The sequence below is a fragment of the Pleurodeles waltl genome, chromosome 4_1 (assembly GCF_031143425.1).
Source record: "Pleurodeles waltl isolate 20211129_DDA chromosome 4_1, aPleWal1.hap1.20221129, whole genome shotgun sequence".
NCBI lineage: Eukaryota > Metazoa > Chordata > Amphibia > Caudata > Salamandridae > Pleurodeles > Pleurodeles waltl.
This window is the reverse complement of record NC_090442.1, coordinates 100,184,287-100,206,684: the sequence shown is the minus strand read 5'-3', so window position 1 is coordinate 100,206,684 and position 22,398 is coordinate 100,184,287. Positions and strand designations below refer to the sequence as shown.

General features: G+C 47.1%; 1 protein-coding gene across 1 annotated transcript; it reads right to left on the bottom strand.

Annotated features, from left to right (window-relative positions):
* Positions 1–625: 625 nt before the first annotated feature.
* On the bottom strand, positions 626–6,924 carry LOC138287054 (olfactory receptor 5J3-like). Its single transcript, XM_069227414.1, has 2 exons — positions 6,019–6,924; positions 626–835 (listed from the first exon to the last, which is right to left on the bottom strand). Exons 1-2 carry the CDS (start codon positions 6,922–6,924, stop codon positions 626–628), a joined length of 1,116 nt encoding a protein of 371 aa, XP_069083515.1.
* Positions 6,925–22,398: the final 15,474 nt, after the last annotated feature.

Sequence of the window (22,398 nt, the reverse complement as noted above, 5' to 3'; positions counted from 1 at the left end):
CAGGGATGATGCAAAAATCCATATGCACGGCAATGATAGATCTGCGCTGAAGCAGGTGATGCATTGATTTTTCAGCCGCAAGACAGGTGCTGCATCAATTTTTTTGTAAACATATTTAGAGACCCAACCTGGGTTGGGTCTCTAAATACGTTTACTGAAGCTTCAAGGAGAATAGACTCTCCCATTTAACCCTCATTCTCCCCCTTTGTTTAGCATCAATCTTTTAGCCTCGGTGCTGGCGGTGCATAGGTGTTTCTGCTCCAACAGCCTGGGTGCATGGATTTACACTCAGGTTACCAGCTTCCACTTCTAAAAGCCCAGGGATTGGATTTGCAAGTCAGGACTCGCAGCAGTTGAGCCCAGGAACTGGCAGAGGAAGTCTTTGATGTCTCTGAGACTTCACAACAGTTCAGTTCAAGCCCTTGGAGAACTTTGGAAAGCAGGCGGTAGAAAGCAAAGTCCAGTCATTTCACTCCCAGGACAGAATCAGCAAGCAGCAGGCCAGCACATCAAAGCAACAGGCAGAGTGGCAGGTCCTCCTCAAGCATCTGACTCTTCTTCATGGCAGAATGTCCTCAGTCCAGGAGTGTTCTAAAGTTGTGGGGTCAGGAGTGCAATACGTATATTAATTTCTGCCTTTGAAATAGGAAAACTTCAAAGGAAAGTCCTTGTAGTGCACAAGACCCTGTTGCACACTCTCGGGATTGAAGACTGCTTTGTGTAAGGACAGGCACATCCCTATTGAGGTGCAAGCGTCAGATCCTCCCTCCACTCTAGCCCAGGAAAACTCATCAGAAATATGCAGGACACAGCTCAGCTCCCTTCGTGTGACTGTCTAGAGTGAATTCATGAACAACCAAACTGTCAGTCTGACCCAGACATGTATTCTACAGCCAGGCAGAGGCAGAGAGTGCTTAAGCAAGAAAATGCCCACGTTCTAAAAGTGACATTTTCAAATTTACAATACAACAACCAACTTTACCAAAATATATATTTTTGAATTGTGAGTTCAGAGACCCCAAACTTCATATCTCCATCTCTATCCCCCAATAGGGAAACTGCACTTAAAAGATATTTTAAGGCAATCCCCAGGTGAACTTATGAGAGAGATAGGCTTTATGATGGTGAAAACCAAATTTAGCAGTATTTCACTGTCAGGACATGTAAAATACGCCAGTACATGTCCTACCTTTTAGATGCACTGCACCCTGCCCACGGGGCTGCTTGGACATACCTTAGGAGTTACTTACATGTAGAAAAAGGGAAGGTTTGGGCCAGGCAAGTGGGTACACTTTCCAGGTAGAATTGGCAGTACAAAACTGCACACAGACACTGCAGTGCTGAGAAATTTTATAGGGCTACCCTTGTGAGTGGCACAATCAGTGCTACAGACCCACTAGTAGCATTTTATTTACAGACCCTGGGCACACCAATTGTACTTTACTTGGGACTAACTAGTAAATCAAATATACCAATCATGGAGAAACCAATCACCAATACCAATACAATTTAGGCCAATACAATTTAGGCACTTGCAGTTTAGCACTGATCAGCAGTGATAAAGTACCCAGAGTCCTAAAACCAGAAAAAATGAAATGCACATGATCAAAAACAGGAGGTCAGAAGCAAACATTAGAGAAGGAAACAACACCAAGGGCGACCATTCTAACAAGGCAGCACTTCGATTCAGTGCTGGCATCTGAAAGTGTTCCCTGTTTCAAACATGGTAAAATTGGACCACACCTACTTAGCTCATTTAATTTAATTGTAAGACCCTAGTAAATGGTTATACCTGCACCTATGGTCTGTACTGCTCGTAGTGGGCAACAGAACTCATGTTGTCACCCATTGAAGCAAATACAAGCTTTTTGTGTCCTGTTGGCCACCAGGTGGAGTGCTCGTCCCAAAGATCACAATTTTGGTCTTGTCAGTGTTTAGCTCACCTTGCTCTTCTCACCAAAAGCCTCCTCCTCACACCCTTCTTCAATGTAAGCAAAAATCTTTGCAGAGCATTTGAGTAGGTAACTCTTCAGTGAAACTAACCTGCTCCCTTTACCCAACCTTCTCTCAGTGGAGGTGGGCCTGAACATTTGACTATACCCCGACCCCCTATAGCGCAATGGGATAATCACGAGTGGCAATTTCTGCTTTGTGGTGCTATTTTCACATAAAACCATAACAATTAATATCTCAAGTTCTACTTATTGTATTGAGTTTATTTTGGTGTAATTGTATTTATTAAACTTTACTCTATTTTTCAAATTCAGTTTGGGATTTTATTTATGTTATGCTTGAACTTCATTACTCTTTGTGTGCTATAGAAAACTTTACACATTGCCTCCAAGTTAAGCCTGACTATTGTCTGCCAAGCTACTATAGGGTTAAGTACAAGTGAATTTAATGATGTTTGTGATTCAACCTGACAAGAATTGTGGAACAGAAGAAATAACCATGTTCATTACAATATTGATGTAGGCATTTTGTGCAATGAGTAGAAGGTGAGGATGGAAAGATGATATTATGGGCCTTATTTATACTTTTTGGTGCAAAACTGCACTAAGGCAGTTTTGCCCCAAAAAGTTTTGCACCGAATTAGAGTAAAAAAAAATGACACTAATTCGGTGCAAACAGAGTATAAATATGCCGCAGAGTATAAATATGCCGCTAAATATGGCGTTAAGGCCAAAGAGTCATTTTTTTGCACGGGAACGCCTATCTTGCATCTCATTAGGGCAAAGTAGGTCTCCACTTTCAAAAAATGACTTTAACTCCATAAATTTGGTGCTAGAGGGGTCTAGCACCAAAGTATAAATATGGAGTTAGTTTTGCACCGAATTAGAGTAAAAAAAAATGACACTAATTCGGTGCAAACAGAGTATAAATATGCCCCTATATATTTTAAAACCCATGATGGATTACATACTTTTTAAAGTTGTGGCAAAAGGAATACAGATCATAGCCAAATCTAAGCTAAACAATGAATTTTCTATAGTGGTTGACATTTCCAGCTGTGGCCCATAGTTCTGACTCTTAGGTGGAAAGAGTGGAAGAGTAATTGAAGAGGGGGCAAAGGAAGAGTAATGTGATCAGATGAACCAACTAGATACCTTCAGAAACTAGTGGTAAGATGGCCACATTCAACTCATGGATCAAGTTCATTAGCCTGAATGGAGCACAAAATGTCACTACAATGCCTTACATATATCATGTAATGGTTAAGCTCAGAAAGACACAACTATTGCATGGTGTCACAATCTTTGTATAGCACGTATGCTACAATGTCAACACAAGAAAAAAATGACAAATCATTCACCATTGAGCGAGGTCCATATATATAAATAGTTTCAAAAAGAGAGAAAGAACTTGAGTCTGGATATGAGACACAGAGAAAACCCTGAGCTGTTGCCTATATGTGTATAGTACATTCATCACACAGGTTAGTTTCTCCGAATCACCTTCCTTAACATCATGTATATTATGTTTTGCAGTTTTGTAGAGTGCACTGTCACCCAGAAAGGGGTCCTGGCACTGAGCAGATGTGAGTCCAGTCAAAAGGATGGCCTAGTGGAACTACTCAAAAAGCCAGGTCTTCAGCTTTCTGTGCCATACAAGAAGCGAGGAGGAAGTTATTTTTTGTAGTGCCTGTCATTCTATTCTTTTGGAGTGATGTTGGAGAATGCTCGCCTGCCAAATCTGGTTTCTGCATGTGTGGGATGTATGCAGATGGTAATCAGGACAAGCAGAGGTGTCTGTAATATTTGTGAAAGCAGATGCATTTGATAAAGTAGGCTCGGCCAGTGTTATATAGTCCTTTGAAAGTGTGGGTGAGGAGTTTGAATTGTGTTGCCTTTGTGTACGAGGAGCCAGTGGAGTCCCTTTTGGTGTAGTGTGATGTTAGTATAACATGGCAGGTGTAGAATGATTCTGGCCACTGACTTCTGAATTGTCTATAGCCTTCAAAATAGTTCTTTGTCTAAACCTGCATAGAGTGTGTTACAGTAGTACAAGTTGCTTGTGACAAGGCCATGCATGATGGTTTTCCAGATGATGATTAGGAACCATTTGAAAATCTCACAGTCTGGAAGCATGAGGTGGTGACGGCACTGAGTTCTGCAGTCATGTTGAGTTTCCTATCAATGACAATTCTGAGGTTCTTTGTGAGGGTGGCATGATTGGATGTCGTTCCTAGCTCTGTTGCTCACCTCGTGGAGTGCTCTTCCCAAAGATCACAATTTTGGTCTTGTCAGTGTTCAGCGTGAGACAGTTGGTCCTCCTCCACTCAGCAATTTCAGTTATGCAGGCATTTAACTTGATCCAGGTACTGAGTGGCAAATTTAAGAGTCCCTAGATCTTCCTTGTGCCATATCAGCATCATTTTTTTGACTCTAATTTGGTCCAACAAGGCCAAAATTGCAGCACCCAATTTACAAAGTGGCGCAATGCATGCACTGTGCCACTTCGTAACCCTTAGCACTACAGTATGCCTGGTCCAGGCACAATGTATGCAAAGGGAGTGTTCCCTCCATTGGGGGGTGGGGTGAAAAAATGATTTCTGTGCATCACTTATTTTGGCACTTTTAACGCCTGCTCAGAGGAGGCGTTTGAAGGAGACACACCATTGTTTACAATGGGCCTCAATCAGCTTTGCAGGATTAGCGTGAACATCTTTTATTCCCTAACTACCAACATGGGTAGCGTGTCATTAGTGGGTGATAAGGGGATAAATCAGGCCCTGAGTGTCTTGTCCAAGTGGGAAAGAATAAGTTACACATCATCAGAGTAGGAGAGGAGGTTGATGTGAGAGCAGATGACAATGGCTGGAGTGATCATGTATACGGTGAAGAGGGTTTAGCGCAGGCATGATCATTGCGGGGCACCGCAGATGAGGTTGTGGGTGTCCGAAATTCACATCGCTAGACTGACTGACTGAGTCCTTCTACTCATGTAGGAGTAGATCCTTCAGATTATGTGCCTTTGGATTCAGATATTGTGCAGTTGTTAGATGAGGATGGGTGGGAAACCATATCAAATGCTACAGAGAAGTCTGGGAGGATGAGGGCTGCCATGTTCTCCTCTGTCCAGAGTCCTGCAAATAACATCTGTGGCAGCGATAAGGGCAGTTTCCATGCTGTGTTTGGGTCAAAACCCAGGCTGAGAGGTGTCGAGGAGTTGGTGGTCATTGAGGTATTTGATGAGGTTCCTGTTACTGATTTTTTCTGAGACCTTGTCCAGCAATGGTAATAGGAAAATAAAACTCTACATACCAAGCATTTAAGGTGCTGCACAGAGTTTCTTCAGCAATGGGAAGACAGTTACATGTTTCCAGTTGTCTGGGAAGGCCACGGAATAAGTGGAAGCTTTCAGAATGTTTGTGAGCATGGCACTGATGGGTTGCAGTTCTCGAGTAGGCGCTGTGGGGACAGAGTTCTGATGGGGCACGTTAGTGGATGGAGTTCATGGTTGCAGCGTTGATTCACATTTTCCAAAACCCTGTTTGTTAAATTTGAAATAATCAATATGCAATTCTTCTTCACCTTTTTTAAGAGAACGAAACATAAAATACATATTGTGGGACGCTTTCTCCTGATTAAGCAATTATTTGATGTTTTTATGCCAACTTAAAAAACGAAGTGTTTGCAATGTTATTTCATAGGGGAAAAAAATACTTTAAAGCCATGCCTTCGTTAACATATATCACAAAATTTAATTTATTCAGATGGATAGTGTTTGTATGTGCATTACTTTAAATAAAGGTAAATAAAAACACATTACACAGGCATATGTGTATTCAAGCTCATCTTCTCAGGGTACTCTCATCCACACACATACTTAAGACAGTGTGGCTGCAACATTGTTTCTTCTAATTTTTGAACCGTCTAAAATACACAGCATTACATCTTTATTAATGTTTTAATCCATAACATATGGTTTGTGGGGGGTTTATGTGTGTTTCTGCTTCAGTCAACAGGTACTAGACTTTTAGTGTATTGGTCCGGGCAATGGTATTCTGTGCATTACTTTTCTCAGGGCATCTTTGACATCCTTGTTCCTCAGACTGTAGATAAGGGGATTCACCATCGGAATTACTACTGTATAGAACACAGATGCCACCTGGTCCTGTCCTATAGAATATTTTGAGCTTGGTCTGATGTACATAAATGTGAGAGTTCCAAAAAATAGGGTAACAGAAGCAAAGTGGGATGAACATGTGGAGAATGTCCTCCATCTACCTTCGGATGAACTGATCCTCAGAATGGTGCAAATAATGCATATGTAGGAGACAATAATAAGCACCACTGACACTGCTATAATGGAACCACCTTCATAAAGCAGCAGGGCCACATTAAGTGTTGTATCAGAGCATGCAAGTTTTAACAGTGGAATCACATCACAGTAGAAATGAGTAATTTCATTAGAGCCACAAAATGCCAACCTTAGGATACATGTGCTTTGAATTAGAGATTGCAGGAAGGTTATTAAGCTAATAATAAATACAGTGTATGTGCAAACGTGCTTGGTCATGATTGTAGTATAAAGCAAAGGTTTACATATAGCCACATATCGATCATAGGACATTACTGTCAAGAGAAAAATCTCAGCAGTTGCCATCCATGCAAAGAAAAAAAACTGTGTTACACATTCTGAAAGTGAAATTGTTTCCTTCACCAGAAACGTGTTCAGCATTTTGGGTGTGATAACAGAGGAGTAACAGAGATCTACAAAAGATAAGTTACTTAGCAGAAAGTACATGGGTGTGTGAAGGCGAGGAGAGATCTTGATCAGTGCCATTATACTGACATTGCACACCACTGTGATGATGTAGATCAGAAGGAATAACACGAACAATGGGAATTGTAGGTCTGGGTCTTCGGTGAGACCAAGGAGGATGAATTCTGTCACCGAGGTCTGGTTGTCACCTTTCATCTCTCCAGAGGAAGAGACCTGCCAGGAGAGAAATGCATATATATATATCATGGAGATCTGATATGTGTGTATATGTGGGTGTGGGTGTGAGAGTAACTAGCATACAGGCTATCCCAATGGATATTCCATGTGAATATCAAGCATCATTCAGTAACATGAATACATCATCAAACAATGCAGACCACACATTCAATGGCAGCCTATCTCTTGTGAGTAGTACACAGTAAATGCAGATCCAATATGTTGTGAGTACCTTTATAAATTATAAAGCTGTATGGTATTATAAGATAATGTCAAAGACCCACATGTGATGGAAGAGTGGAACACATTTAACAACAGAGAAGTAATGACAAAGGGATCTAGAACATAGATTTACTTTCCAAAAAATGGAGACACATTCAATGTTAGGAATCTGTTTGTGATTAATAAATCTGAAGAGGAAAATTGTCCAGAACAAAGAGGATGAATGAGCTTAAAATGGTAGAAGGTACAGATCAAGAGTGGTCACATAGTGTGAATGAAACATTGATGCTTGACACCCTTGGGTACTTATGGCAGATCTTCGGGTGTCCTATATGTGAAAAATAAGGTAGTTTAGGACTTTGGAAGCAATTTTCGTTTAAAGTTGAATTTGGGGATAACTTTAACTTAAAAGGAGCCAGGCAGGATTGCCTTTAAAATGCCACTGGGCACCAGAGCAGTGCACCTATGGGTGCACTAACTATGCTGGGGTCCCTAAACCTAAATGCCCTACCAAATACTAGGGACTCTTAGGCAGTTATTACAGCCAATTATAATTAGCCTAATCTGCATATCCATTTTAAACAGAGCACTGGCCTTGGGACCGGACAGCAGTGCCCAGGGCACAGTCAGAGTCAGAAAGCACCAGTATTAGTGAAAAATAGGGGCAAAAAGTGAGGGAGATTCTGCAATCAGCCCAGTTTCCCACAACAATGATTTTTCTTCAGGTTGCAGGTGACTGGTTCCACCATTCAGGGGAGTCTGCTTCGGTTTCTGGCATCGACTTGATTACCTCTTGCTGGAAGCAACAAGCTTTTGCCACAGGCACACATCTAACACACAATTTCAGTATATGGTCTCCTCAGGGCACTTGTGTCCTCTCTTTGCACTGCAGCAGAGTCCAAACTCCTGTTGTTGTCTTATCTGTGCCTCTTCGTAGATTCAAAGTCAGAACTGAGGTTCTGGTGCTGGGGAGCTCATTATATCATTGTTTAGGTGGCATTAAGGGTGTGAGGGACAGTGACCAATGGGTTAATTTGGCACTAAACATGTGGCTAGCCTCTTGGAGGTGTACGCCTCCTGACTAACTTATTTTCCTGCCTGTCAGCCTGGACAGGGAGGGAAGGGCTTTTTCCTCTAGTGGGGGACAAGAGATTACTTATCAAGGGTGGTGAAAGCCTTTGATGCTCACCGCCTTGTTCACTCTAAACACTAGCCATCCTGGGAGGGTGTGGGTCTGACCTCCTCCCTGCCGAGGCCCTTTGTCTCTTTCCTGGGGGAAGTGTTAGCACAACCAGCAGGAGAGCAGACTTTTTTCTTGGGGGCAAATGGCTCAGAGGAGCCCGCCACAGCAAGAGAAAGCTAGAAATTTGGTAGGCATCCCGAAAGGACGCCCACAGGGTACATGCTAGCTAATCCTGAGCAAGAAGATCAGGGCTAAAAAGCATGGTGTTTGACAAAAAACATTGGGGAAATCGGTTGGGCCATCATGGAGCTGGACATCTGGGGTCACTTGTGGTAGCATTAAGTTTTAGGTGCTATCACAGGGTCATATATGCTCATACATTTATGTCCTCACCCATAAGACAGCCACCCTGCCTTGTGGGCACTATAGCCTGCGTTAGGGGTGACCGACCTATGCTATGGGAAGTGAAGGGCCTGAACTCATCAGTTTGCAGCTGACATGGCAGCTCTGCAGGCTTTGCTTATACTCGGTTTAAGCAGGGTGGCACAATCAGTGCTACAGCACTGGTGATCCCTTTACCATACCTGCCCTGGGTACCACTGGTACAATTTAATAGGGCCTTACACAGGTGGTGAAATCCTTGGCAGTTATGTTTACAGAATCCCTGTACAATTTAAGAAAAAGAGCACTGGCACTGAGATCTAATTATCAGGCATCATTGAACTTTCAGATCAAGCAGAAAAAAGTAGGAGTGGACATCCTAAAAAGGGGACTTTACAGCAATGGGCTCAGAATCACAGGATGGGCCTTTTGTGACCCTGCTGGGCTTGGTTATTTACTTTTCTCCCCTCAGGCCTCACCTATCAAAAGAAGCAATTAACAGTGCTTAAGTCAACTCAGAAGGAGGAAGGAATTGGGTGAATTGCTCTGCATCAATCAGCCAGCTGTCATCCTGTGCCCGAAAGAGGGCCTGTCCCAGGACCTCTCAACCAAGGAGGAGGAGTCCAGCCCTCTGGAGCCCAACCAGAAGGGGGCTCATTTGAATATTTTCTTGGGGAAGGCCCTAGCAGTGATGTCAGTGAGGGATGGAGCTGAGACCCCCGGAGCACATGTGGCAAGTAACTCCTGGGTGATGCCATCTTGAGCTATCCCAGAAGACTGTGCAGGAAGGTTGAGAGGTGGGGGCAGGGGGTGATATGGCACTTCAGGATAGCCCAAAGGTGCAATTCTGCTGGACACTCCCACCCCCACTTATTTAGCATAGGGGAGACATCTTTCTCTTGGAAGTCATTTTCTGCAGAACACCAGGTCTGGAGGCTGGCACTATTGACAACTGGCAATTGACAATTGGAAGGCCCACTGGGTCAAGGACTCTGCTTCTGATTGACCCCAGGACCAGTTAGGAGAAATACTAGGCTCTGCACAAAGAAGAGAGGCCCAGAAGAGAACCAAGCGAAATGCTGGTGCAGTGAGCCAATGAAACCTGCTTCATAGAACATTTAGCATCTTTGAGGCCAGAATCAAAAGGAGCACAAGATCCTCAAAATCGGCCCAGTGGAGCCTGAGATATCACTGTTGGGCTTTATGACCTTTACCAGTCCGACGATTTACCGCATGGGGCTGTGCCGCCAATTTCCAATTCCCCTCCAGGAGAGCCAGGGCCTAGGGGCTGTCCCTGGAGCAAGAAGAATGTGCCAATGAAACCTGTTCCATAGAACATTTAGCGTCTCTGAGGCCAGAAGCAAAAGGAGCACAAGATCATCAAAATCGGCCCAATGGAGCCCAAGATATCACTGTTGGGCTTTATGACATTTACCAGTCCTACGATGAACCGCATGGGGCTTTGCTGGCAATTTCCAATTCACCTCCATGTGGGCCAGGGCCCAGGGCCTGCAAGAAGCAAGAAGAATGTCTAAGACTCTTTTCATCAACGGCTGCACTCTATGTCATGGCGAGGAGGATGAGGATCTTAGCAGGTTTGAGGAGAGGGAGGAGGAGACAGGAGCGCATTTTCCGAGTGCGTATTACACTTTTTAACCTGACAGAGGAGGAAATATATGAGAGGTATAGGTTGAACTCAATCATGATACTTGATCTGATAGCTGAGCTACAACCCATACTGCAGCGCAGAACACTAAGGACTCACAGGATACCCACCCGTGTGCAGGTATTATGCTTCCTCTACCTACTTGCCTCTGGGAGCTATCAAGGGGTCATGACAGCAGCTGGAGGGGTATCACAGAGTACCCTCTCCAGATTTTTCAATGCATTTATCAACGCCATGCTGAGCAAACTACACCAGTACATCAGATTCTCCCACGCCCCACAGGAAATAAAGCAGACAAAAACTGAATTTTACCAGATAACATGTGGCAATCTGTCCACCATCCGCCACAGAGTATGTGTACCGCAACAGGAAATACCAACATTCAATGAATATACAGGTGATATGCAATGCCTCCTACATCATTACTGATCTTGTGGCCAGGTACCCAGGGAGCACACATGATGCGTACATCTTTCACCAAAGCGGGATCCACACACGACTGCTAGCTGGGGAGTTTGGAGACGGATATCTACTAGGTATTGTCCCTCTATACAATGGCGCATTGATGGCGTGCTGATGTCAGATGGCTGACTTCTTATCAAACCCTCTTTCCCTTCCAGGAGACAGTGCTTACGCAGTGCGCACCTACATGACGCCCTACCTCAATCCTGCAACACCAGCTGAACGGAGATACAATGCAGCACACAGGGCAACCCGCAATGTGGTGGAGAGCACATTTGGACTGCTGAAGAGTTGCTTTCGGTGCCTCCACAAAAGTGGAGGGGCACTACAGTACAGTCCAGAGACAACATGTAGAATAGTGGCTACTTGTGCTATCTTGCACAATATAGCTACCACCAGGGGCATACCTGTAGAAATATGTGATAATGAATCTGATTAAGATGATGATCCCATACCACCCCTACATCCAGCAGACAGGACCAGTGCAGCAGAGGGAAGGCAAAGGCGTGCCGACATCACACACAACCATTTCAGACGTGAGTATAAATTACACAAATCATCTGACAACTGTACCTGTAGTGAAATAAATGTATTACCTTAAGTCAGGTAATGTCCGTGTGAGGAATAACAAAAAAATGGTTAAGTGAGAAACTCAAAACAATGAAGGACCTGAGTAATGCACTATTACTTCAGAAGTCCACTGGCAGCTACAGTCATTTTTTGCACCCACACACACCACTCGGGCGCCCAGTTACATCACTGGCACCTCTAATGTCAGCCTCAGTGGCAGTGCTGTGCCTGGCACTGCGCCTTCTGGTGTCCAATGCTGGTACAGCTACACTGCTGAGGCTGGAACTGTCCTCAGTGTCCCCCAGTGCAAGCTCACACGGAGTGGCTGACCTTGGTCCCATAATGTGTTCGATCACATTGGTGATCTGCACCAGTCCATTCACAACGTCCCTGCTGCTGTGTGCTGCCTCCACTTGGGCAGCCACTGCACAACAAGCAATCAGTGCAGTTGAATTTGCCACCCTGTTAGAGGAATGACAGAAGCTGCCAAACATGTTTCTAAATCTGCGCTCCTGTCTGCGCTGGCTCACCCTCTCATGGCGCAGCTCCTGGCAGAGTTCATGGACAGCACTTGTGAGGTCCCTGGTGTCCTGTGATGCCTGCATCTGTCCCTCACGCAGCTGTACTATGTTGTTATTGAGGGAGTCAAGTTGGCGATGCAGGCCCACCATGTTGCGGTTATGTTTGCAAAAGTTTTTTTCTAATCCGAGGATCTTCTTCTTTTGAAGGTGCTGCTGCTGCAACATAGCAGCTTCCAGCCCACCAAAGAAGGAGGGACCCTCACCTGCCTCATGCTGCTGTGCCCTGGACTCTGTCGTCATCCTGCGTGGTGTGATGACACCTGACATCTTGCATCTGGCTGCGCCTGCCTGTTGCTGATGGAGAACTTGGCCCTTCCTGCTGCTCATCTGAGGCGTTGCTGAGCTCTGGCAGTGCCCTGGGCCTGCATCGGACAGTCGCGATGTTGAGGGACCCACTGATGCTTGAATCGGAGGCCAGATGGGTGTCAGTCTCGCCTACCCGTGCTGATGCTGTGGCTGCTGGGCCTGGCTCACCTGCAACAACAATATGCAGCATGTCAGTTATGTATGTTACATTTACAGTCAGACAATGGTAATAAAGGTACAGGTACTTCTCTACACTGTGTTGTGTGTGTTGTGTTCCTCTGGGTGTCACTCTACTTAAATACATTGTAAGTGCTACTTTTAGCTCTGGGTTGTGGACCGCCACTCCCATAATGCATTGTTGTGCTGCTTCTAAGATGTGGACTGGACTACTTCTCACAATGTTTTACATTACTTGCTAATTCCTAGGGGGCTTTTGTGCATACACATATGGGGTTACAAATCAATATTGCACTTACTTTGGCTGGTACTTGGTGTGCCGGAGGTGTCGATCTCTGTGACCCCTGTCACAGCTTCAGGGAGGAGTGTGGAATCGTCTAGGTCCTCCAATGGTGCGGATGGTGCCTCTGTGGGTGGACCACCTCCTGTGCCCCTGGCCTCCTGCATTCTCCTTGCCACCCTCTCCTTCGCACGGGACCGCAGGTCATAGCACCTCTTCTTGATTTCTTCAACGGAGCGCTGTGCCACTCGAATTGTGCAGATTTTTTATTGTATATCCGCCCATAGTCTCCTTTTCTCACTCTCAGGCACCTGGAGTGAGCTTTTTCTAAAAAGCTCCTGACCACCTCCTCAATCAGGACCTTAAGCTCCTGCTTGCTGAATTTTAGCTTGCGCTTTCTTTCTCTCTTCTCCTGTGCTTGGTCTGGGTTGTCCATCCTTGCTCAGGTGTGTTGGCTCCTTCTGAGTGCTGCTCTGTGTGGCTGTGCTGCTCTCTCTCAGGATGCTGGTGTGGGTGTGGCACCTGAAACTGCCTGGGATGACTCATTTCCTGCTGGTGATGTCATCAGGCTCCTCCAGGAGTAGTTTCTCGAAATTTCTCGCAATTTGCGATTTTTTACCGAATCGCAAATAAATCGCAATTTGCAAAAATGCAAATTGCGATTCTGTAAATGGACCTCGCAAACCACAAATAGCGATTTTTAAGAAATCACTAATTCCGAATCGCAATTTTGTTACATGGCCAATTGTGAATCGGAAATAGCGATTTCTTAAAAATCGCTATTTGTGATTCGCAGTGGCGTTTTTTCATACATATGGCCCTTAATCCCAGTTGTGGGTGTATACTTATCAAATGTGAAAAGAACTAAAAAATGGTCTGTCCAGGTTATAGGATGGGGACATTTGATATATGTAAGGCCTTCAACTCTTTGAGTGAGTTGAATAGCATCCATGTAATGCATTATCCCTGCTGTGGGTGGGTTATTTATATTGTAGAAATGTACATTGGGTTCACCCAGAAGGGTAATATTCCTTTTTTTTTATGTCAGTCTAGCCAAAAAGTCACAGAGGGCCGCAGCGAACTTGGAGGCCAGTCAAGGGGTCTGTATTAATACTTCCAAGAAGGTGCAGGGGGTGACAGATGTATTGTAAATGCGAGATTCTCCCATTCAGGAAATGGAAGGAAGTTAGACACACATCTGTATGAATCTTTCAAGAATATTGAAATGCTGCTGTCCACTTTATTTACACAGACTTTCTTATTATACCCTGTAGGGAGTTGTCAGAGTTCGCATGAAGCCATGTTTCCATAAGGAAAATGGCATCTGGCAGTTCGTCCTCTAACAACATTGATAGCTCTATTGTATGGCAAGGAAGGGAGCTACAATTAATCAGGAACATATTCCAGCATCTGTTCTTTGTAGGAAGTTCTGGACTGACTTCCTCTACCGTAAGAAGGGAAAAATTGCACTTTGAGCACAACAGTTTTGTGGTTTCTAGGTTTAGAGGAAGGTAGCGGTGTAAGAGGGGTGGTAGTCTGAGTGGGTAAGGCTGTTGGGATGTGAATCCTGCCTTACACGTGGAACATTGAGCATGGTTCCAGGCCCTTGGTCCCATTCAGGCGTTATTGGGTGCAGACGGGCTTGCCTTTGGCCAGGGGTGCCCCTGTGCCCCAGCCGTCATTTAACGCTGAGGACAATTCAGCTGCTGAAGCACCGACCTGACTGACGTTTCCATGGTAGGAGTATGATATTGTAAGTGCTCCTGAGCTCTATGGCAGTTTTCCCCACTCCCACTTCCTTCTCAGTGCAAAGAAAACACCTTTAAAATGTGTTTTTCTTTTTCAAAACCAGTGCAAAGCAGCAGGTAAAAAAAAACGACTTCCTTTGAAAAAACACACTACCTAAAAAACTACTCTGACTGATTGTCAGAGATTTAGAAAGCAGTACCTCATTCTCAGTGGAAAGCAACCAGCGTTAATAAGTTATTTTCTATTTAAAAAAAAATGCAAAGCAGCAGCTTTAAAATGTCTCCATTTAAAAAACACACTACCTAAAGAACAAGTCTAACACATTGATTGTCACAGTATTACGAGGTCTCGTCGACTCCTTCCCTCAAATGCGAGGCAGTCCATCTAAATTATGGGAATTATCAAACGGGACAGAAGCCAGGGGAGGAACAAAAATTACTTTCCCTTCGCCAAATCTTGACTGTGTATTTTGAAGAAGGGCTAAGGACAGCAGACTCCGAGCCTTGGCAAAAGCATGTTTTTCAGGCAGACGCAGAAGCTGCAGACAGATTGAAGTACTTGGAGAAAAGTAGGATTTCTCTTACCTCGCCTGCCTCTTTAAATAGTTGTAATGTTTGTTTTGCAGCTACTTTACTGTTCATTGTTCCAAAGAGCTTCAAACTCGTTCGGTATGCCACGTGCTATATAAATTTGAAAAAAAGACAAACAAAAGTAGGGGGTACCGCCGCCTACTTCAAGTGTGTGGTCTTTCAAAGTGAAGTACTCAAAGTAAGTTAACATTTCTACCTAAGCGGATACTTTCCACGAATTGTGATCAGTTTATTTTGGTCTGGCATGATATTTTTAATTATAATAATAGATTGTTCGCAAAATACAATACTTATTGGGAAAGATGTCCAGTTTCAATATATGCTCCCATCAATTGAAAACTGCATTTTATTATTTTATTCATATCTATCTCTCTATCTATCTATCTATCTATCTATCTATCTATCTATCTATCTATCTATCTATCTATATATATATTTATATATACATATATATGAAAATGGCAGCCACTTTATTGAAACTAATGAAACGCTGAATAGATTCCTCCGTAACTGAGCCTGTGACACACATTTTACCTGCACACTCCCAAAATGGCCTATTAACCAGCTGAGTTTTGCATGATAGGACACCATAGGAGAACCTCATCAAAACCAACTGAAGATGCGGACATTCAAGTGCACAGTGCTGACCAGTCTGTGTGCAGGTCACATGACTTTAGTGGCATAACTATCAGTATTACAGCAGTTCTATTGATACTGAGGGACGTGTAAAGGACTCACTGCATCCTAATGATGGTTGTCTTTCTTTACACGAAACAAGGAAAGGAAGGACCGGGAGAAGTTAATGGTCCAGTGTACAATCTCCCATCATTAGTAATTAAATACAAGTACACTGTTCCAATCAGAATAATCACACCAGGAGACCTGTGATCTCAGGAGTTGGAACCCTCAAGCATCACTATGGATGACTAGTATCATCATTGGGAAATGCTCCTCACCAGGCCGGCTCTGCCAGCTCCACTTCCTATGCCCATATGGGCAGTGCACCTGTGAGACTAATAGACTGGACTCTGCCATGGACATTCCTCCACCATCACCCATCACCATTTTGCCACCCCCTCCAATAATTAGCACGTCAATAAACACCCTTGAACCACAAAACAATCTGGAGTCAGTCTGTGATTTTTAAAATTTGTATTATCTATGACAGTGACAAAATCCTTTTGAAGATTGCAATGTAAACATACCTATGTCACACATCACAAGTCCATGAAGGATGCAAGCAGATGACACACGTTGGTAACCACACCTGTGAAACCGTAATGGAAATGTTCAACTTAGTTACCAAATACTGCTTCAAATTGACAGACAGGATAGAGGTAGAAGTGTGAAAGTAAATGTACTAGTAAATAAATTGTTCTCACCTGTGTGTCACTAGAAATATTGCTGTATGACAGAGTCCCTGTTGTCAATGTCTTCTTCCTCAGCTTCCTCCTCATCACTGTCCACAGGCTCCACAGCTGCCACAACACTGTCATCTGGACCATCCTCCTGCAGAAAAGGCACCTGGCGTCGCAAAGCAAGATTGTGAAGCATAGAGCAGGCGATGATGATCTGGCACACCTTCCTTGGTGAGTAGAATAGGGAACCACCTGTCATATGCAGGTACCTGAACCTGGCCTTCAGGAGGCCGAAGGTGCATTCAATCACCCTCCTAGTCCGACCATGGGCATCATTGTTGCATTCCTCTGCCCTGGTCCTGTGATTCCTCACTGGGGTCAGTAGCCATGACAGGTTGGGTAACCAGAGTTCCCTAATAGCCACACCCGGTGCCTCTGGAGTTGACCCATCACATAAGGGATGCTACTATTCCGCAGGATGTAGGCTTCATGTACTGAGCCAGGGAACATAGCATTTACCTGGGAGATGTACTGGTCTGCCAAACATACCATCTGTACATTCATTGAATGATAACTCTTCCGGTTCCTGTACACCTGTTCACTCCTGCGGGGGAACCAGAGCTGCATGGGTCCCACCAATGGCACCTATGATGTTAGGGATATGTCCCAGGGCATAGAAGTCACCTTTAACTGTAGCCAAATCCTCCACCTGAGGGAAAACGATGTATCTCCTCATGTGTTTCAGCAGGGCAGACAACACTCTGGACAACACGTTGGAAAACATAGGATGGGACATCCCTGATGCCATGGTCACTGTTGTTTGAAATTACCCACTTGCTAGGAAATGGAGCACTGATAGCACCTGCACTTGAGGGGGGATTCCTGTGGGATGGAGGATTGGTGACATAAGGTCTGGCTCCAACTGGGTACTCAGTTCCTGGATTGTGGCACGGTCAAACCTGTAGGTGATGATCAAATGTCGCTCCTCCATTTTCAACAGGTCCACCAGCAGTCGGTACACCGGAGGATTCCGCCATCTCTTCACATGTCCCAGCTGACGGTGCCTAGGAAGAACAACAGCGACCACAGAGTCAACCAATTCAGAGGTATGTACCCACAGCTACACAGAACACAACACAAAATACAAAAAGCTTTTTGTATGTGGGTTGACTCCAGGCCTATGTATGTGTGACACAGTTGAAAATTAAGCCATGTGGGCCCCTGAAATGTTGGTTGCCTGACCTTTAAAGTGGGACAATGGGATGTGAGGTAACTGCGCTGGCGTTCTACACCGTTGCATTAGGCGGTCGTAGACCGTGGCGCAATGCTGCATTGGTTAACATAGGACCCTATGGGTCCCAGGAGCCAATGACGAAGTGCGCTGGCGGTGATGATACACACCGCCGCGGACGTCACCGCCTCGGACGTGACCGTCATTTTCTATCTGTTCAATCACTCGATACCTGATCTTCGACAGGAGAGGACCTGCACTGCAAGTGCTGCTGTGACCTCGGTCTGGAAGAGACAATGGCACGTGCGTCTGGGGAAAGGGCCCCTGCCTTCACTGCACAGGAGTTGGAGAAGCTCGTGGACAAGGTCCTCCCCCAGTACACGCTACTCTACGGTCCTCCAGACCAACAGGTGAGTACATAGGGTGCAAGTTGTATGGGCTATGCCTGGGTGGAGAGGGCTTGATGTAAGTAGGAAGGGGGCAGAGTTCTGCAAGCATGAAGGAGTGTGAATGTATGTGCCACATGGCAAGGGCAGGGATGTGGGCCACTCACTTCGACGGTGCAGTTGGTAATGACTTCTCTTCTTCCCCTGTACATGTCATGTAGGTCAGCGCCCACCAGAAGAAGGATATTTGGCGTGCCATCGATAAGGACGTCTGGACCCTGGGGGTCCACCAGAGACGGAGCACCCACTGCCGTAAAAGATGGGAGGACATTTGACGTTGGATCAAGAAGATGGCAGAGGCTCAGCTGGGGATGACCTCCCAACGTGAGAGGGGTGCCCGTCGCACCATGACCCCCCTGATGTTCCGGATCCTGGCGGTGGCCTACCCTGACTTGGATGGGCGCATGAGGGCATCACAGCAGACCCAAGGGGGTGAGTACACTCACATTCTCATTACTTTGCGTGCAGTGGAGGGGTCTTGGTGGGGGAGGAGGGCTGTGGGTTTCCCTAGGTCAGGGCAAGTTCCGTAGGCTTGGCCCCTCTGTAATGCAGGCCATGTGGCACTCCACCCCACCTCTGTAGAGTGCCAAGTACAGGTATACATACCCCTGTGTCATCTATGTGTGCAGATGTTTATCATAGGCATGTAGGCCATATCCCAGGAACTGCATCTGTAGAGCCCAAGAGCGCGGCGTAGTGTAGGGGCCTGCTGTGTCTGTGTTGTCCGCCAACGGTAGCGGTAAGCCATGCACTCAAACTGTCTTTCTTCTGTTTCCCCACCCATTTTTGTGCTCTCCCTGTTCTCTTTGCATCAGCATCATCAGGCGGAGGTACAGGGGCACCGGAGCACGAGGGGGCTGCATCCCACATGGCCATGGAGGGCCACACCACGGACTCTGAATACACCAGTGGGAAGGAGGGCGAGGGCAGCTTCACAGCGGTCACCGGATCAGCAACCAGCGACACGGACTCATCCTCCGATGGGAGCTCCCTTGTGGTGGCGGCAAAATCTGTGCCCCCCACTTCTACAGGTACAGCCGCTACCCCCCCTACCAGCACCGCCCTCCCAGCAGCCCCTCAGCCTTCGCCCGTGCCCGCTCACCCAGGAGGGTGGGCATCACCTTCGCCCCAGGCACCTCAGCCCCTGCCCCTGTCACCCCTGCTTCCCTCAGTGAGGAGGCCATTGTCCTCCTGAGGTCCCTCACTGTTGGGCAGTCTACCATTGTGAATGACATCCAGGGTGTAGAAAGGTAGTTGCAACACACTAATGCATTCCTGGAGGGCATTCATTCTGGTCAGGCTGCCCATCATTGAACCCTGCAATCTCTGGCCTCAGTACTGATGGCAGCCATTGTCCCTGTGTCTAGCCTCCCCCCTCCAACTTCCTCCACCCAGACCCAATCCCCTGTACCTCAGCCTATCCCAAGCACACCATCAGACCAGCCTGCACACACGTCAACACACAAGGGCAGCTCAGGCAAACATAGGCACCACACATCCCACCGACACTCACACAAGCATCACCCACATACAGACACAGCAACATCCACTGCCTCCACTGTGTCCCCCTCGTCTTCGTCTCCCTCCTCCCTCCTAGTCTCGTCTACACTCTCACCTGCATGCACTACCACTACAGCCACTAGGACTCGCACCAGAACACCCAGCACCACACCCCGCTCACCTGCACTCACCACCCCCACTACCATTTACACGTACCCTGTGTCCTCTCCCAGTGTCTCTGCGACGCCCCCTCCCAAAGTACACGAATGTAGGAACACACACACCCAACATCCATCCACCTTTGTCCCACCACCCCACCCTCCAATTCATAGGTCCCGTACTAGCACCTCAGCCAAAAAAAGTCTGGTACCAGTGGTGCCTGTTAGAGGTATGTGGAGTGCACCGGGCACCAGGGCAGCCAGTGTGACACGCAGCCAAAGCACTGCCAGTCCACCCCCTGTGAAACACCAGAAGTTGGACAGTGCCCGACAGGAGAGGGTGAAGACTCTTGCCAGCAAAGCCGCTCACAAGGGTCCCGGGGGGAGTGTCGAGTCAGCTGTGACTCCTCCCAAGGTGGGGAAGGGGCAGAAGAAGTCACCAAAGTCTGGGAAGAGCAGCACAGGGGAGAAGGCCGCCATCCTCCCCGCTGACCAGGACGCCACCACCAGCCCCATCGTCACTGGTCTGAAGACCACCGCCAGAGTCAGTGCCCAGGAGGGCAGCACAATTGTCACTGGTCCGGAGACCACCGCAGGAGTCAGTGCCCAGGAGGGCTGCACAATCGTCACTGATCCAGAGACTACCGCCAGAGTCAGTGCCCAGGAGGGCTGCACAATCATCACTGGTCCGGAGACCACCACCAGAGTCAGTGCCCAGGAGGGCAGCACAATCGCCACTGTTCCGGAGACCACCGCCAGAGTCAGTGCCCAGGAGGGCTGCACAATCGTCACTGGTCCGGAGACCACCGCCAGAGTCAGTGCCCAGGAGGGCAGCACAATTGTCACTGGTCCGGAGACCACCGCCAGAGTCAGTGCCCAGGAGGGCCCCGGCAGCCACAGCCCGCTGGGCAATGAGGGACCGCCCATGGCACACACCGCTGCACAGGTCAGAGACAGCAAAGTAAAGCACCGCTGAACAGGCCAAGCACCGCTGAACAGGGCAAAGACCGCCATGGCAAGCACCGCTGAACAGGGCAAGCACCACTGAACAGGGCAAAGACCGCCATGGCAAGCACCGCTGAACAGGGCAAGCACCGCTGAACAGGGAAAGCACCGCTGAACAGGGCAAAGACCGCTGAACAGGGCAAAGACCGCCATGGCAAGCACCGCTGAACAGGCCAAGCACCGCTGAACAGGGCAAAGACTGCCATGGCAAGCACTGCTGAACAGGGCAAGCACCGCTGAACATGGCAAGCACCGCCAACTCAAGCATCGTTAGCCCATGTGCGGCAGGGGCAGTGACGGAACTGGGACCGTCACAGGGAGCGTGATGCACTGTGGGCACCAGTCCCCCTCCAGAATCAGTGGAGAACAGCATCCACTCCGTCTGTCCTTAACAGGATGAAGCACTCTGGGCACCAGTCCCCCTCCAGAACCAGTGGAGAACAGCATCCACTCCGTCTGTCCTTAACAGGATGAAGCACTCTGGGCACCAGTCCCCCTCCAGAACCAGTGGAGAACAACATCCACTCCGTCTGTCCTTAACAGGATGAAGCACTCTGGGCACCAGTCCCCCTCCAGAACCATTGGAGAACAGCATCCACTCCGTCTATCCTTAACAGGATGAAGCACTGTGGGCACCAGTCCCCCTCCAAAACCAATGGAGACTGTTATCCACTTGAGAGTCTGTGGCTTTGCACTCCCCAGGATGGTACAGTGGGCAACCCACCCACTGGAGAGACTTGTGAGACTGTGGCTTTGCCCTCCCCAGGATGGTATAGTGGGCAACCCACCCACTACAAAGACTTGTGAGACTGTGGCTTTGCACTCCCCAGGATACACCAATGGGCATGGAGCCCCGTCGTGGATTTGGCGTGGTTCTGTCATCAGGCTGAGGTGCCCCCCCTTCCCTTCCCCCTGAGGTGCCTGTTGTATTTCTATCTGATGCTCCTGCAGTGTTCTCTCCGTTTCTGGACAGGTATCGCGTGTGGGCCTCGCCCATGCATTTTGGGCCCAGTGGTCCACGGACATTGAAATGTGCATACCTGCACTACTAATCGTGATGTATATATTTGGAATGTGTATATATTTATGTATATATGAGCTTACTGTATTTTGATACATTACAATGGTTGTACTGAATTTCCTTTTGTCTTTGCATTCTTCCGGGGGGGTTGGGGGTTGTTCCTGTCATGTTTGGTAATGCATTGGTGTGTGTGTTGTAGTGTGCGAGGGTCGGGGTGGGGGTGGGGGTGTTGCGTGTGTGTGTCCCTGACTTTTGCCTCCCCTATGTCATAGGTGCAGTACTCACCGTTGTCTTCGGCGCCACCGTTGCTGATGTTCGTAGAGGAGCAGGAACACAATCGCAGGGAGTATTCGGAGTTCCGGCTCCATGGTGTCCTCCTTCCTTGTGGAGTGTGTTCAGGTGAGCGTTTTCCCATTGCAAAAGCTGTTTCCGGCGTGTTTTTATCCACGGTGAATCCGCCCCGGAAAAGGTGGCGGATTGGCCTGTTGTAATACTGTGGGCGGTACTTTGCCTCCCGCCTGCTGCTTGTCTGTACCGCCGTGGTGGTCGGAGTGTTAAAGTGGCTGT

Bases quoted from the DNA above. Each gene is read 5' to 3' on its own strand.
- LOC138287054 (XM_069227414.1), bottom strand. From the start codon at position 6,924: ATGAAAGGTGACAACCAGACCTCGGTGACAGAATTCATCCTCCTTGGT. The intron at 836-6,018 runs GTAATGCACAGA...AATTCACTCTAG, and splicing joins TCAAAGATGCCCTGAGAAAA to ACAGTCACACGAAGGGAGCT.